Source organism: Pithys albifrons, chromosome 10 (assembly GCF_047495875.1).
Source record: "Pithys albifrons albifrons isolate INPA30051 chromosome 10, PitAlb_v1, whole genome shotgun sequence".
Taxonomy (NCBI): Eukaryota; Metazoa; Chordata; class Aves; order Passeriformes; family Thamnophilidae; genus Pithys; species Pithys albifrons.
The window spans coordinates 15,960,150-15,977,231 of record NC_092467.1 but is presented as its reverse complement, the minus strand read 5'-3'; the positions used below and the strand labels follow the sequence as shown (position 1 = coordinate 15,977,231).

Here is a 17,082-nt window from a genome sequence, read left to right as displayed (position 1 = left end):
TGCTCCTTGCAGATTGGTGTGATAAGTTTTACAGCTATGGGATTTGGCTTTCAGTTTTAAGCAGATCACGAGAGCATAGGACTGAATGGGATGTCCTGGTATCACTAGCAGCTCTAGGGTGTAATCTTGTTTTTGAAATTGATCCAAATCATCTTGAAATCCAGTCTCAGAGAAAGTAAGGGCTGAGGGCCTTAAACGTTGCTTTGCACCTCCTTACCATGTCTTGTGGCTATACTGTTGCATTTCTTACTTTTATGATGTGAAAAATTGATGTGGAAATAGTAAGATGAAGGGAACATAACTGCTAAATGCATTTGATGGCACAATGCTGACTTGTTTCTATCAGAAGTCCCTAAGGTTTTCATATTGGGGGTCAGTGAATGTTGGGTCTTCATGTTGCTTTTTCTTCTAAATTTCAAGTAGAAACAGAATTGCTGGAAAACTATTGTATGTTAATAGCAGGTGAAAAACAACATTTTTTTTCTCTTACTGAGTATGATGGAAAAGCTGTGTTACTAACTTTTTCAAAGTTACTGGTTCAATAGAGTAATTTGAAATCATACTTGACATATGTAAGCAACACCTTGCTGGAAACTGTTACTTTCAAGTGTTTGGTGATATTTATTTACCTAAAGACTGCATTGTAAAGCTGCAAGAGTGAAGCTCTGACCATGTGTATGTAATTACTGTTAAACTGAATTGTTAAGATAGTAATTTTGGCTAAGCCAGGAAAATACTACTGCTAAAAAACTAATGGTGAAGAACCAACATGGATATAGTACTTTCCCCCCTGAATTACAAAGCAGTTAAACTAAACCTCCTTCCCCACCCAGCCTTCCACTAGCTCAAAACCCGTATCAGCTGACTGAATGGTAATCAATGACTATGCAGTTTGGGTGATAAAGTGTCTGCTCATGTGTAATCCACAGAGTTCTGTATCTTGATCAGACTTTGCTGGACAGCTATAAGAAGATTCTTAGGGGAAAAAAACTCAGTGTGGTTGAAGCTGCCTTTGGCTTACAAATTTTGGTCACTGTCCTCAGGGCAAAATAGTTGTATGTAATCAGAACCTTGTTATGTTTCTTTTAAGTCATAAGCTTTGGTTCCACAACATGAATGGTTTTTCTTCTAAATTAAAAGAAAATCTGCTAAATGACAGTAATTTTCATGTTAAAATGGATATGGTTGAAAACAACTAAGAGATTTGAAAAAATGTTTATTGCTGAACTGTTTCTTTCCATTTCATGTGAAACACTGTGTTTACACATGGTCCTTGAATTAAAATACAACACTATTAATTAGCTGAAGTAAAATATGATATTATTACTGACTTGGAAGCTCATTTACTTAAACAGCATCTGATAAATATATATGAAATCAGGCTTGCAAAACTTGAGTATCTCTGAGACCAGCCACAGAGACTAAGTGACTATAGTTTCTTCTCTACCTCGCTTGTCTTCTCTAAACCCACATACATTTCTCTGTTGTGGGCATCATTGTTTTGCATTTGCTGCTAAAACTTCTAAAAGTCATATCAGGCACTTTCAGTGAAAGTTCCCTTTCTTAAAATAAGGACCCTGTGCAAGCTTTTTAGGAGAAAGATTAGTCTTCTAATGCATTTCTTGCACGGGATGGCTGGAAGGCTTTTTGGTTAATTCCATGATATATACTAAAGTGAACACCTGTCAAACACTGAAACATTATTTATCTTCTGGTACTAAGGAAGCAAAACAAAATATGGCTTTCTCTTGTCCAAGTTTATGTCAATGTCTTTGGAACTCAGAGGTGCTGGTGTAGTCATGACAGATGAATAAAATTTGTAGCTTCATGAGAATTGCTATATTTTAGTCAAAAAGATGAGGTAGGTGTGATTGATGTTCAGTGATTTTGTTATGTTTCAAAAGAGAATTGTCCTTAACCTGGGTTTTGGCTTCCTTCACTTCAGGAATTAAACCAACTGATTTCGTTTTTGTTCCCTTACATTGTCCAAGAGAAGACTTGGTTACTACAAATGACGTGGTGTAATAACAAAGTTTTGGCCATACACTGAATGTGTAACATACTGTGCTTCTCAGTGGGTTTAAACTGGAAGTTACTAAATTGATTGTTTTATTCCTTCAAATGGTGAACATTTGGAAAATCGAGCATAATGCCCATTGGCTCAGGTCCTTTCAAGTGTGTAAAAACTGTATAAAGTTTGATTTATGTTTGTATCTTCTGGTCAGTAGAGGCAGATGGAGAAGTATTTGGAGAATTGAGAATAATGAGTATTCAGGATAGTAATTGAAATTGGAAGTTTTAATAGAGAATTGTTAAAAAGTATGGGGGACTAGTATGCTGCTGAACTAGAACAGGTCATCAGAAAACAACTGCAATTGACTAGTTTGATGCAATGCACTGCAATATGTGTATATTAGAATTTTAGTTTGGATTAAAAATGCACTTAGCAACTGAATCTCCTGATCACCTCCACTTGCTGCCCTATGATTTGTGTTGTGTAGGTGTCCCAGAGCATGCAGCCTGGATTCCTTTTGGGTTCAGCTGAGTAGGAAAATAGGCCCTAGGAGCACATCAAGTATGTTCTGCAAACTGTGGAGTCCCTAGGACAGGATTAAAGCTGGTCTGAAGTAAACACATGAAATCCATATGATAATGATGCAGTTTAACTCACCAATCTGCTCTTATTTGTTCTGCTTTTGTTTATGTAGCTGTCGCTCTGTGGTACCAGTCAGAGGAAGTTGTTTACTCTTCAATTCTGGGGAAAATAACTAGAAAAGAGATGGAGGGTAAAAAGTTTGGGGTAATCAAACCTTCTGCTTCTAAGTCTTTTAAGACAAAAGTATTTTTTCTTGATCTGTGTGTTTCAATATGGTCACCATTTACACCACAAAGTGAGAATCTTGTCCCTAAATTTTAAAAAAGTTATTTTAATTGGTGGACTTTTCTTACTGTTTTTTTCCCCCACTGAAGTTCAAGCTTCTTACCACCTGCAATGCAGATACAATTTCAGAAATCTAAGGCATGTTCACTCATTCTGTAATGCATGTGAAATAAAGGTGGATATAAATGTATTATGTAACTGTATCAGTTTTTGCTGACCATTAGGTTGCTGTAATAACATTAAATTATGCTATCCTATAAGTCTTCATTTTAGTTTTAGATATTTTTGTAAGTAAAACTAAAGCGACAGCAGTTATTTGAATAGATACTAAAATAATTATTTAAATATTTTAAATTAAGCCATTAGGCTATTTCCCCCCCCTTTTCTCTTTGCCTTTTATGAGTTGTTAACCTCTGCCAGTTTTTAAGTATAAAACACTTCACTATCAAATTGGAGATGTATGTCAGAAGTTTGTGGCTTCTGGGAAAATGTCATTCTGTCTTGCAAATACTGATGACTCAGGGGAAATGACTGAAGCATTTAGAAACTGACAATTATGTCTGGAATTGTTTAGCTATTTGTTTAGACCTCATGAAACAGCTAAACATCAAGCAACTGAAAAATCCGTTAGCACTGATGGTAGGAAGCTTTTTAGTATGCTGTGAAATTGTGCAAAGTTTAGACTTTAGTGAAGAAGAAGAAATCTCAAATATGGACAAGCCCTTGACTGTCAACACTGCAAATTAAGAACTATTGTCTCTGTAAAGAACACAGCCAGAAAGCTGCAGTGAGGCCATTGCTTCCTGAGGCTGACCCGAAAACCTCTCTGCTGTGCTTATTGGATTTCATTGTTGTAAGATCCTGTTGGCAGCAGTCAATCTGGTAAGAATGAGATGAGTTTTAACATCAGAGCTTCTTGGGACAGGAGTGGAGGCTTTAGAGCTGATAGTTGCACTCATCATTGGCCCCCCCCTCCCCTTTCTGTGTAGATAAAATACATGCAACTTTAGGTCACAAAAAATGTATGTGGTATGCAAATGTTAAAACTGAAACCAAATGCAACTTTTAGGTATAAAGTTTGAGCTTAATTTTATACTATTAAGGCTTAAGTAGAAACTTTGAACAGGTTGAAACTTCCAGTGAGTAATATTTCTGTTGATACCTTAGCTGTCAAAAGCACTTTCTGTTTCTGCTTAAAATAGTTAAATGGAGAATGGACTGAAATTACCTTCTGCTTCTCTTCACAGGCTGAAGAACAATGGCTTCCTTCAGCAACCTGACTATTGGCATTGCTGTTGCCAGTTTCACTGTATTTCAGCTCCTGTTCCATGTTTTAAGTTCATGGGTGTCAACACGAATAACACCTGGTTTTAACAATCTCAGCCAAAAACGGAAGATTGAATGGAATTCAAGGTAGAGTGTTCAAAATAACTATGGCTAGTGACCTACCTGAAATCAACACCTGAACCACCTGTGTGCAGAAAACCTTATTAGTTAATTATTACATATTGTTAGTTAAAAATCTGTAAAGATCAGAGGGCTGGCTTCAGGCATGCAACAAATTGTGCATGTGAAATGTGGAGGCCCTTTCATGAACACACAACATTACAAACACTTGTATGTTAAACACTTTGTTAGTGATGCCCAAGTGCAAGTCAGTAAAAAAAGAAAACAGTGACTAGTGAGAGGTAATATGCTGAAGTGATGCTCTATGACACTTCTGGTAAAGAGGAGATACAAAATTCCCTTACAAACGTATATGAAAATCAAAAGCATTGCAATTTATTGCACGATTTAAATGCTAACATATCCGTGGTTGTGCTTTTGGATGCAGAGCAGTTTGCTTTCTCTTCTTTGGTGCTACTACACTACAAACTCTTTTATATAAGCTGTGTTTTTCCAAGGAATTTAATGAAGCTTTGGCATAGTATTGAGAAGAGTCGGGTTTGACAGGTATGTCTGTGTGTTGGCGGGGAAGGAGACTGCAAGAAGAAGCTGTGGCAGACACAGGCTACACACTCAGGAAGGAATTGTGGAAACTCAGTCTAAAAACCTTCCTCACTCCCTTTGTGTTTCTGCATTCCATCACTGAGGTAGATCCACCTGCAGTACACTTGCTGCCTCAGACAGAACGCTGTTAGAAACCTGTTCAACCCTGTGAATCTTCCTGGACACTTTCCTCTCTTTTAAGCCATAAAGGAAGTATAGGGTAGTATCTGCAAATGAGGTGACCAGTGATGTGTTATTTGCAATATACTACTCTGAACAGGATTTATAATACACAAGGTTCTCCAATTGAAATGAATTAGTACAGTACAACTTTGTTTGAGTAGCCTATTACAACTTTAAAATATTTTCTTGGAATTCTGTCAAGTTTGAAGTTCAAAAGTATATGCTGTATGGCTGTTACTGCAGTCAAAAATGTGTTAGTTGCATCACTGTTCCTTGTCAGTGATGTTTAGAGGTAGTATCAGATGGATACTTCTAAAATTGTTTCTATTGTTGTAGGCAGCACTAGCAACGCAAATAGTCCAGCCCTGCCATGTGACAAATGTCCTTTTGCATTGCTCTTAAAGGAACCATCCTAATTTCAATCAATCTTTGAATAATTACCTATTGCCTGAACAACTTTGTAGGATAACAATATCAGTGCAGCTTAGGTTTATCACTGTTACAACTGGCAGTGGAGGCAGATAGGGAAACTAACCTATTGGCATTTGGAGCTGAACTTCTGTCTCTAAGCCACATGAAGCGGCCCTTGAATTGCCTAAGAGGCTTTATAAGAACTTACCCCATGCTTGGTAGTGCTTTGCATAATAACATATGAATTGTTTCATACATAACAAATGTGCTGGAAATAAGCTGCTTCTTAATCTCTGGGATACTTTGGAGTAGTGTTCAACTGCTCAAGTTGATACAGCATCCCAGGCTATGCCCTTTTTTACTTCTTTCTGCATTATTTTTCTTAGGGTTAATAGCAGGATGTAGATACTGCACAAAGATGGGTTGTGATCCAGGGCTTCACCTGCTTCTAGAGTTAGAAGGCATGAAGCACAAAGCATGGTTCATCAACAACTTATTGATGATAACATCATGCCCTGAGGAGGGCATGAGCTGAAAGAAAGACGAACTGTGCTTGTGTTACTTCAGCTCTGCTAACCAAGGCACAGTGTTTTTTCAAACTGCCTCATCACTCCAGTGTTTCACCAAAATGAAGAGACATCTCAAGGAATGAGACCTCAGAGAATGTAGATCGGTATATATTTATTCTTCAGACAGCTCTGCAGATAAAGTTACTGTCTCCCAATAAAATGAGTTGGGTTAACTTAAATGATTTAAAAGTAGGTAGTTGTTATTTTGACCTATATTGAACTGGTGTAGGGAGTGCACACACAAACGATTCTGTTGGCAATCCTGAAGGAAACTGGCAGAGAGGATGGTTATGCATTTTTATCAGCTCAGCTGAATCTGGAAGAGTGCATGTGCCTGAAATGAGCTGTAGCATTTAAAATACATTGTTCCAGTTTGGAGTGCTTTGTAATCAAGCATGTGAGCTGCAGCTCTCTGACCTTCCAAGAATTAAGAACCAGTAAAGTAATTGGTTCTGGCATCTTAACTATGCAGATACTCAAAAAGAGTTTAAAAACTGTATTTTGCCACAGGTGTAGTGCAACTCTTTCAGTTGTTGTGCATATATTCCTGTCACCTCTGCTATAATACATGTTTGTACTGCTATTAAGTGGTTGTGAAAAAATATATATATTCATTAATGAAGAAACAAGTATGCAACTTAGCGGTGCAACTTGTTCCTTTGCAGTTTAATGAGGAGTTAAAAGATGCAAGCTTTGACAGTAGTTTCAAGGAAGTGTATGGAGCTCAATAGTTTGATTTAATGTGGAATGTTGTACTATTTCCCTTCTTCTGTTCCATCTTCTACAGAGAAACTTCAAAATCTAGAATTAAGGAGGAAATCTGCTTCTTTTTTTTTCTTTTATTTCTCTCCTTTCAAGTGCTCTGCTTGTGTCTAGCTTGTATTCTAAAGACTTAGGTTTGGATAAACACCACTCCAGAGACAAGTTGCAACTGTAAAATGATGAGTATATTCTAGGACAAATATTTCTTCTTGAGCATTATCCACTCCTCAAGTTCAAAAATTCCAGATGTTTCTCAAACACTAATATTGCAAGCCATGCTTTGTTTTAAAAAAGGAAGCAAAGTTCCTATCTTCACTAATTCTGTGTTGTGAAAGTAGACCTTTTAATTAAAATATTAATTGTAATTAAAATTCTGATAATTAAATTTTCTTTCTTTGTTAAAAAAAGAGTGGGGAGCACAGCCTGTGAACCTCCATGCACTTTCTGGAACACTATCAAAAAGGTACTGAAAATAGCACAATGACACTCTTTGAACAAATTGCAAATAGAGTCTTTTTTTATGAAAGATTACAGAATCTTCTATTGCCAATAGATAATAGCTTCTGGGAACAGAGTAGGGATTATAACCTACTCTTTCTTTGCAAAGTCTTCCACAGAAAGTGAGGTATTTTCTTCAAATCTTGAATGGTAAGGCACTCCTGAGAGTGCCTTAAGGACATTTAAAATATTAATGACCTCCAAATACATGTATTCAATATGCACAATGTCAAGACTAACAACTCACAGCATCTGTACATTTGTGTGCATATTGTTATTGGTGTGAATATCATGTGAATGTGTTTCCAATCACCCAGCACTGAACTTAGTTCTCATCTTTCAAACAATATCTGTAATTCAGTACAGCTATTTTGTCACATAATTTTTCTGTAGTAGTCACACTTGAAAAGTGGGAAAGCAGACAACGGCCACACAGTGTTAGATGCAGTTTATTGTAGTGTTAAACCCCTGGCTGGAGGAGGAAGGTTAGGCAGTTTGGACCTATGCCCATTGCATTGTTCTACCTACCAAGAATACATGTGGACTCAAAAGGCCAAGAGTGGTCCTGGCCTGTGTGCTGGCAGAAACCCTGCTGGGGCCTCTAAATAGGTTTCTCTTTAAGTGCTTGTTAACATGCAGAGTTTATCTTCAGTGTGCACGCAGCCTGTATGCTGCAGACTGCTGTCTTTGGGAAAAAAAGTGTTGAGTTCTGAAGCAGGGACAAGGTAACTCTGATTACTGTGACTTACATCAAACAAGAGAAGTGTAAAATAAAGCTGTGAGCTGCTAGTTCATATGAACCTATAGCTAATATACCTTGAGTACTCAGCTACAACCTTTTGTTACACAAGTTTTGTCTTTGAAAACCAGAATCTACTTGAAATGCACCAGAAGTTCTATCTGAAACTTAGGATTTTTCATTTAATGCCACTTTCCAAACCTGAACTTGGCAGACTTTACTGCTGCAGGATTCATGGGCCAGTAAGAATCTGAAATGCATACAGATTTTCCAGCAAATGGGGCAATGCATGAGGCATTTGTTAGAGAAATAGATGTCATACTGTCTTTAAGGATTCATTAATTTATGGAATAATTGCAGGAAAATTAAGATCTCTCTTACTTATAAGACTCTGCTTTCTATCTAGTATCACCAGTTCCTCTCCAACCTCATAGATTCCTTCTCTTTGACTTTTTATTCACACCTGTTGCTACTAAGTGGTTGGATATAGTGTAAAGGGCAGATTATTGTCTTCCAGAGAAGTATTTGGATACAGTCCAGAATGTCTTTGAAGACATCCTACCTTAAGCACAGTATAGCAAGTTGTGAGTGGCAGTACCTCTTGTGACTGTGATCTCTTTTTCAGGACAGTGTCCACATTCCACGCCTTGGTGGTGGGAGGATTTTGCCTATATATTTTGTTGTATGATGATGCTGTTAATGCTGACCATCTCTGGTAAGGCATGTTACATATATGTTGTATTTACACAATAAAATAATTGAGAAGAAAAAAATCCTGCAGTGTATTAATTGCTGAAATAATAGTTTCATTTCCCATTAAATATGTAGTTGTGATGCGTCCATTTTTATGTCCATAGGATTTGACAATTTGTTAATTATTTTGTCAATATTAATGTCTTAGTGCAGTGTGTCTCTGAAGTGGAATATATTAAATACAAGCAATTGATTTGGAATAGCATAATGAGTTACTAAAGAGCAAACTGTATCTAAGTCAGTATGACTGAAATGATGCTATTTACTGTAATTATTTTAAGGTGAAATTGGAAAGCTTTTGCAGAACTGGAGAGTGTATATCTGTGTGAAAGTTGGGGTGGCCCATTATATGTCCAAAATATATATGTCTAAATTGATAAATGTAGATGTTGATATTTCTGCCTCCCTATCAGTCTTCATTTTAACAATAACTATGAAAGTTTCAGGGGTAGATACTTCACAAGCAATAAGAGTATTTAGTAAACAGATATCTAATATTTTATCTAGTTACCAAAATATTCAATAGGAAGCTTATATTTTCTTGATTTTTAGTTATATGGTTTTGTTTCACACTTTTTGAGGGAGGAGGAACAATATGACTTCATTTGATTTGTGTTAATTATAGATTTGTCACTTTACTCATCATCCTCTGGAACTCTTTGCCTATATTAGAAGGAGACTATTTGTTTCCTGAGGAATAACTAATTACTTTGTTTCATTTCATGTTTCTGTCATGGACTGTTGCATTTAACCTTGTCAAATGACCACTCCAGGAGTCAGTTTAAACTCACTTAAATCTGATGCTTGTTGTGGTCTTACGTTATTGTAAGTTAATGACAGTGTAGCATGGACTACACAGGATTGTGTTCTTGAAGCATTCTGCCATGGACCTGCCATGGATGTGCATAACACATCTTTAGGCAACACTGGCCTCTTCTGTATGTAGTGATATATGATTAAATTGCTGACTGTTTTCTTTGGTTGCATTCCGGTATCTTTAAGGAGACCAAATACAGTCTGACTATCTTATGAGATCTGTTAACCATGTTGAAAAGCAGCATGTTATTATGGCTCTCTTGGTGAGTGTTACAAGCTTTATCCGATAGAAGCTTTTATCCTGGTTTGTCTGAGTAGCTGTTGTTATAAGCGGAACAAAAGAAGTAATGAGTGGCAGAAATAAAAGCCTCTTGGGGATGATAAACTGGATCTTCCCATTTATTAGATTTTCCTGGAGTAATTCCAAGGATAAATAAAATTAAATAGAAATCAAACCATTTTTGTTCTTAATAAGTTTGAAAAAAATTTTATTGCATTATACAAAATCAGATATTTTTGTATCGTGAAAGCTTAGTGTTGCTTATAAAGCCTTAGCATAGTAGATGATGTGAAAACATTAAATCTTAGAGAAAATCCATCTGCCTTTGTGGACTTTTTCTGTACTTTACTATTGCTTCCAAATATTTTTTTTAATTTGGCCATGTTTACAAATTGCTATCTGTGGTTTTATTTGCACTTGGTAGAGTAAGGAAAACATTAAAATCTAGTGGAAGTATGGCTAATCTTTGTGCTTTAAATCAAAGATTCAGCTTCATTTTATGGCAGAATTACTGTAAATTATTTCTTGGTCAAAATTATCTTAGTGGTTTCAGGAGTTTGTCAGTCAAAACCACATAGAACACACTTGAGATGTGTAAATTAGTATCTTCAGTGATTATCGTAAATTTTAAAATATGTGAAGTATTGCTGTATTTAAAACATTGCAATGATTTGAATTCATGTGCATGCAAGTGATTAAATGCAAAGGAAGGCCACACATAGTATTGGCCATAGCTTTACAAGTACTTGTATGCAGCCTGTGAGAAACACAGCTTTAAGTTACACTTTCTTCTTCCAGGGAAGCCAGAAGTGTAGGGTGATTTTGTTCAAATTTGCAGCTGCACGATTTCATCTAAGGTTGACTTCTACATCTCTTAAGAATGAGATGCCCAGCATTAGTCTGTGCAGTCCCCCTTACGTCATCTGAGTTCCTGGTACAAATCAATTAATGTCTTAGGTAACCATGTAGAGCTTTAACTGTGGTTTGGTTTTTTCCCCCAGTCTGTTTTATGGCTTAGCTCTACATTAAGTTGTAAGTTGCTTATGATTTTTACATTGATTTGTAGTGGAATCCACATAGTCTTGACTGAAGAGCAAAAAACCAAATTATATGGGAAATGCCAGAGGGACTGTTGCAAGGCTGCTCAATCTGAGATTGTGATGTGGGACTTGGTCATTTACAGACATGAAATATGCATGAGCCTTTCTGTAGGAATCTATTATTAACAATATAAGAAATATTTGTGAATCTAGTTTCAGTAGTTTGTGAGTAAATGTCCATTAGTCCTTCATGAGTCCTTCACACAGCTTGGTTGCACAGTTCTAGCCCAGGTAACTCGAAAAAAACCCCCAGTTTTTACTACTGGGAAGGTTTTTATTCAGACAATTTTTCCATTAGTTATTTCTACCATCTTTGTGTAGTCATTGATTGTATGACAGTACTGAATAATTCTTTTCCATGTGATTTAAAGATATCTATAATGAAAAATCTATTATCTATAATGAAAAATCACCAGTTCTGAGCCTCTACATATTTCAGCCTAAGTTTTGGGTTCATGCAAAGCTTAAATACATGATGATAATGATACCCATATATCTTGAAAGGGATCAGAACTCCTGCTAAGGTTTGGGCTCAATGGACAAAGAATGTGGTATGACTGAAAACAGATGCGTAACAAAGACTGGAGCATTGGAGATTTGCAGGGAAGTATCAGTATTGTGTATATATATGTTTTTTGATGGTCTGGACCTTCTCATAACATGTTTCCTTTTTTTCTATATGTACTACAGACTAGCCAACAGATGCTGTAGAATTGTTTTTGAGGTGGTGTGAATCACACAGTAGAAAATGTGGAGGTGGTAGAGATCAGATAAGGAGAGGGAGAAGATGTAAACAAGTGAAATAAGTGAATTAAATTACAGCTTCATAGAAAAGCAGGCTCTTTCCTGTAGCTGTTCACTTTACAGTCATTACAGTTCAAGTCTGATGTTTGATTAGTGTTTTATATGACTCTACATCTGCAAAGAAGTTTGAAAAAGTCATGTGTGCTTTTGTTTGTTCTATCTGCCTGTGTGTATTCATGTATAATTCATTTGCCACACATGCCTCCTTAGCAATCACCTAAGAGATAGCTTTTCCCAATAGCTTATTCAAGTTACTCCCTGTTTGTCATTCCTGGCTCTTGCTTGCATCAAAACTAGGCTGCAAACATTAGGGCTCATTAACTCCATTGCACTTTCCATTCAAGGAGATAAATGAGGAAATCTAGAAGATTTCAGACTAAATTCTGTTTTCCATTAATTGAGATTAATTTGAAATTCTAACAAAAACTCTACTTGAAGGGATGTGATAGATGGACAGTGCAGCCATATATATTGCTGAAGTGTTGGTTTAGAAAGTCTAGAGAAGTTTGTTGCAAAGTAACCATTCTCTGGGAGAAAAAAGAAGGAAAGTGAACCATTCCCTGTCTCATCCAGTTAATTCATGTTTACCAGTATCAAGGAACCAATTTCATATACTCAGTCCTTTGCCTCTTCTCTGGAGAAGAATTAGGAAGGCTCCTGAGTGCAGGCTCAATCTTGATGGTTATGTGCTAAAGTGTGTTGCGACCATGTAGAAGTTGGGTTATGATGCTGCTGCTGCAGCTGGAAGCTCTAACAGGAGGGCTGTAACTGTAAGAGTATCTGCTAAAGTTGTGAGAACGCATCTGTCTGTGCTCTTTGTCTAAACCTAAAGAAGCACTCAACCCACAACCTACAAAGCTCATGAAATCAGGTTTTGAAGCCATGGAAAAATTGTCCTATCTCAAGTTGTAGTTAAGCGAGCCTCTATGGCCATGGACTTGGAGTGAGCTCCAGACTCTCCTGGTAATGTTTTTTCTTCCCCTAACAGCAGAATTCTGGATTTATGAGTCCTATGTTCCTGTAAGCTAACCTTTCAATGAGGGAAGCAATTAATTGTAGACACTAAGAAAGCGTTAACATTTAGTGAACAGATTGTAATAATACAGGAAATTCCTTTCACTGCTCCATTTTAACAGGATTAGGAAATAACAGCTAAGTATAATAGCATTTTACTGTGTTCTGGTTGAGGTAGACTTTGTATTAGAGGTGGCTGTAAGCACTGTTAGGTTCCTTTTTTCTCAGAAGGTTTACAACAATGGTTGCTTTCACAGCTTGTCTTGAGCAGTCCACATTTTATCAATCTGTTGATCTATCACTTTTACTTAAATAAAACATAGCTAGATTAATTGCACAACTTACTTTTAAAAGTTAGGATCTTTTATGCCAAGGAAAAGAGATTAGCTTAGGAAACTCCTCAAAATAGGAATGCACAGAGGACAGTGGGGGGAAAGGACAAACGGTGCTTTCTGTAATGTGGATGCTTCCCTTTCTTGATCTGTAATCATAAGTTTGGGGTTTTTGAATATTCTAGAGGAACTGAAGTTGTGTATATGCTACTAAGAGCTTTACTTGCTGAATGTTTGGCACCCAAAAGGTGTGAAACTCCTCTGGAAAGCATTTTTCCTTGAAGGTTCCATGGCTCCAAAGAACTGGCAAATAATTCCTTTCATGTCTACTCCATTTATCCCTGTAAGCATCCATCAGATTCTGAATGTGAAAAGCACCAGCTGAGCAAGATATTTTTGTCATCCTTAACAAAGTTTTAACCCTGGCAGAAGATAAAAATGGAGATAGAGTGTCAGTTAAAGGGCTAAGAGGCATTGCTCGGGCTGTTTTCTTTTATCCTCCGTTTCCAGAGAAGCCAGCTCAGAGTGCTTGCTCTATTTCAGTTCTAACCTCTAGCAAGGCTCTTGGGGCAGGGATTGATCCTGATTAGGGTAGTTAGTGAATGTCATTCATCTGGGTGAAAAAGGAATCAATTTTCTTGACTAGAACCTTTCTTATCCAGATTGCATAATATCTTACTGATGAGCCAACCATACAGTGACCTGATGGACATTGTGTTTGTCCTTTGCAAATTACTTTATTATAAGGACTGTAACTATGTATTTTTGATATGTTTACAGGGGTGACCCTTCGATTGTGAAGCTGAATATTGCTATTACCACAGGCTACCTCATTTCTGGTAATGATGCAACATGTATATAACATACAACCTGTCTATTTATATTGAGTCACTATACCTATATATTTATGCTGAGCCACTATGCTGAAGATGAGATATGTGCATACAATACAATTTATGCTGTGGCTACATAATTGCTAATGGAGTTGTGGGTTGTGGTGAAATCACAGGATCTTGTTAGCGGATGTGAAAGATGCAATATCTGCCCAGGCAGGCAGTGAGGAGATGCCACTGTGTGGCTTTGTGATGGTTTGATATACTACCACCAACTCCAGCTCAGTTTTGTCCTTTGGCCAACTGAGAAGGTGTTAGAGCAGTGCCCTCCACTCCCTTTACAGCTTTTACAAGTTGGAGGCTTTTTTTCATGTTTCTTCCTGTGACCTCAGAATGCTGACAGAACAATTTTAGTAACACTTAATGCAAGCTGAGGCAAATGATGCCATAGGATCTTGCCTGCCCATCTTTTAGTATCATTTTAAGCCAAAATTTAGTCATGTATAAAACAGGGAAGTTTTATGTTCTTCATTTTGCTGTCTACTAGAATTGGTATGGAAATTTTGCTACGAAATGCTTTGGAGCTTTCTTTTATGTTATGTGGGGATAATACTGATTTATCAAAGCAAAAACTTGTTGCGACTTGTACTATTTTCAGGGGAAACTTCTCATGTTAGGATGAAGTCTGTGGTCGGAGACTGGGCCATGGACTTGTTTATCTCTCAGATTAGATTACTCACCCCAGTGGAACTGATAATCTGGTGATCAGCACACTCGGTTAAACTGTGGGTTGGTTTAAGTCTTTGTTTTTTCCATAAGGTCTGCTCCCATGTTTAAATGAATCAGTATCTATTTTTGCATACTTATGCATTAGATTTAATTATGCATTAATAAATGCCTTTGAACAGAGATCTCAACCTGGCCACTCATTCTCTCTCACTTCCTTATATAGTTGATGTTTAATTATTAATAGAAAGTGGAACAGCTATATCAGATGATATAGAGCTCTGCCTGAGGATAGCTAATATAATAAAGATCAAGGCACACACTGGACATAAAAAAGGCACAGGGGTAAAGTCTTGAATTTGAAACCTTGATCACTAATATTCCAATTCAAAGTACTCTTTCCAGTACAGAAAAGAAAATCTGAAATCTCAGGCCATCATGAGAGAAGGAAGAACTTTGCTGTTTAAGCTTTTCTTATTAACTCAGGTCCACTATGTCATTTTTGCAGTAATTGGAAAATAGAGATTAATAAAGGTAATATTCCTCTCATTCCAAATGCCTATTGTAAAGTATTTTTGGTAAATGGTTCCCTGTTAGTGATTCAGAAGTTCCCCATAATAGATCCTTGCATTTATTGCATTTATTTTTATATTTGCTATGTCCCCTGTACCCCTCTCTGCCTTTTTTTCTTCCCCACTTGGTCAGATTTTTTTGCATCATAACTGTGAAGTCACTATGAGATTCAAGATCCACTTTATCTTCCAAAATATTTCAGCTAAAGTTATTGCTTTTGTACTTTCATTGATGAGTAAAGTCATAATTTACAGCAATTGCTGTGAAAATACTGTTGCTTTGACTGTAGTAAAATCTTTAGGATAAAGATGTTCTCTTCAGAGATAATTAATTAAGAGAATTTCTACTAGTGCCACATCTTGGCATACCTCTAAAACTTAGAGAAACTATTCTAAGGTAAATGGTTGTATAATAAAATGTTGTTTATAGTTATTTCTGTTCTCTTGTAGATCTGTTGCTTATTATTTACTACTGGAAGGCAATTGGTGACAAATTTTTTGTAATACATCACTTGGCAGCTCTGTATGCTTACTATTTTGTACTGGTAAGTGCTATATTTTCTAGTAACATAAGCAGAAGAGATTGAAGACAATGCTTTTATGTATCTCATTTGCTTAATGTTGAAAAAAGTGTTCACTGGTTAATGAAAAGCATATTTTTAGTTTCAGTTGTCTTTCTTTCTAAATGTTTTTATCAGTTATTTGTGGTAAGCACATGCCTTTTCAATGTTACATTCCTTCAACAAAAGTGTGTAATGGCTTAGGTTAAAACTCCTCTCAGTTTTTGCTATAAAGAAACATTGCCAGAGGGGCTTTTCATAGGGTTATAGAAAAGGGTTTCAAATAAAAGCACTAGCTTGAATATTTAGTTAGAAAATTAGAAGGAAATGGTTTCAAGATGTTATGTTCTGTTTCTGTCTCCCAGGTAACAAGTGACAGGACAAGAGGAAATAACCTCAACTTTTGTGCCAAGCGGGGTTAGACTGGGTACTAGGAAGAATTCCTACACTGAAAGGTGGCCAGGCATCAGAGTAGGCTGCCCAGGGAAGTGATGGAATTACCCTCGGTGAAAGTGTTCAGAAGGAGTGTGGATGTGGCACTTGGGGATATGGTTTAGTGGTGAACGTGGCAGTGCAAGGTTAACAATTGGACTCGATCTTAAAGGTCTTTTCCACCTTAATGATTCTGTGATTGTGTTTGCAAGGCCACAGGTCAGTGATTCCTAACTGTGGTGAATGTACTAGCCAGCTGCATGTGTTTTTTCTGGTGTAGGGGTTTCTTTCTTTTCCATTTTTATTATTTTTTTTAATCAGTTATGACAAAATGATCCTCTGAGACTTCTTGTTTGAGGTTACTTTGGTGGGGAAATAACAGACCATTAACTGTGTATATCTATAAATATCTAAGGTGCACATACAATGAAGGGAAAAGGGGAAGAGAAGGATAGTGCTATAGGATAAAGACTGAGATACCCTTCGCTGCTTCTGGAATTTCTCAAAGATGTCCACATAACTTGGTAGAAACCTCATTAATGCCCAGAATAGAATAATGCTTCCAAATTTCTTCTGAAAAGCTCATTCAGTAATTATATAAAATACAATTTACTTCATTTATCCCATTTCTTTCCCTGTGTACTGTATGAATCCCAGGTTTAAAATATTAAAAGTGTCCAGATGCCAGATTGTTGTCAGATTTCCCATGTAATGGTTTAAAGGGGTTGAAGTACACTGAAAAGTAAATACTTTGTTTTGGGTTGAAGATAATTACATCTACTAATATTTTTATGGATGAAAGTGAGTTACAGCTAATTATCAGAGAAA

The 17,082-nt window shown here is 36.6% G+C and overlaps 1 protein-coding gene across 7 annotated transcripts in view; it reads left to right on the top strand.

The window, feature by feature from the left end:
- Positions 1–17,082, top strand: part of TLCD4 (TLC domain containing 4) — a 30,739-nt gene that overhangs the window by 3,195 nt on the left and 10,462 nt on the right. For 6 of the 7 annotated variants that reach the window (XM_071565788.1, XM_071565784.1, XM_071565785.1 and 3 more), the window contains exons 2-5: positions 4,129–4,294; positions 8,658–8,747; positions 13,912–13,970; positions 15,713–15,807. In XM_071565788.1, the coding sequence (XP_071421889.1) occupies positions 4,140–4,294; positions 8,658–8,747; positions 13,912–13,970; positions 15,713–15,807 (399 nt within the window). In that variant the 5' untranslated portion in view covers positions 4,129–4,139. Of the gene's footprint in view, positions 1–2,777; positions 2,801–4,128; positions 4,295–8,657; positions 8,748–13,911; positions 13,971–15,712; positions 15,808–17,082 lie in introns of those variants that run through there. The other variant, XM_071565786.1, reaches the window with a different exon arrangement.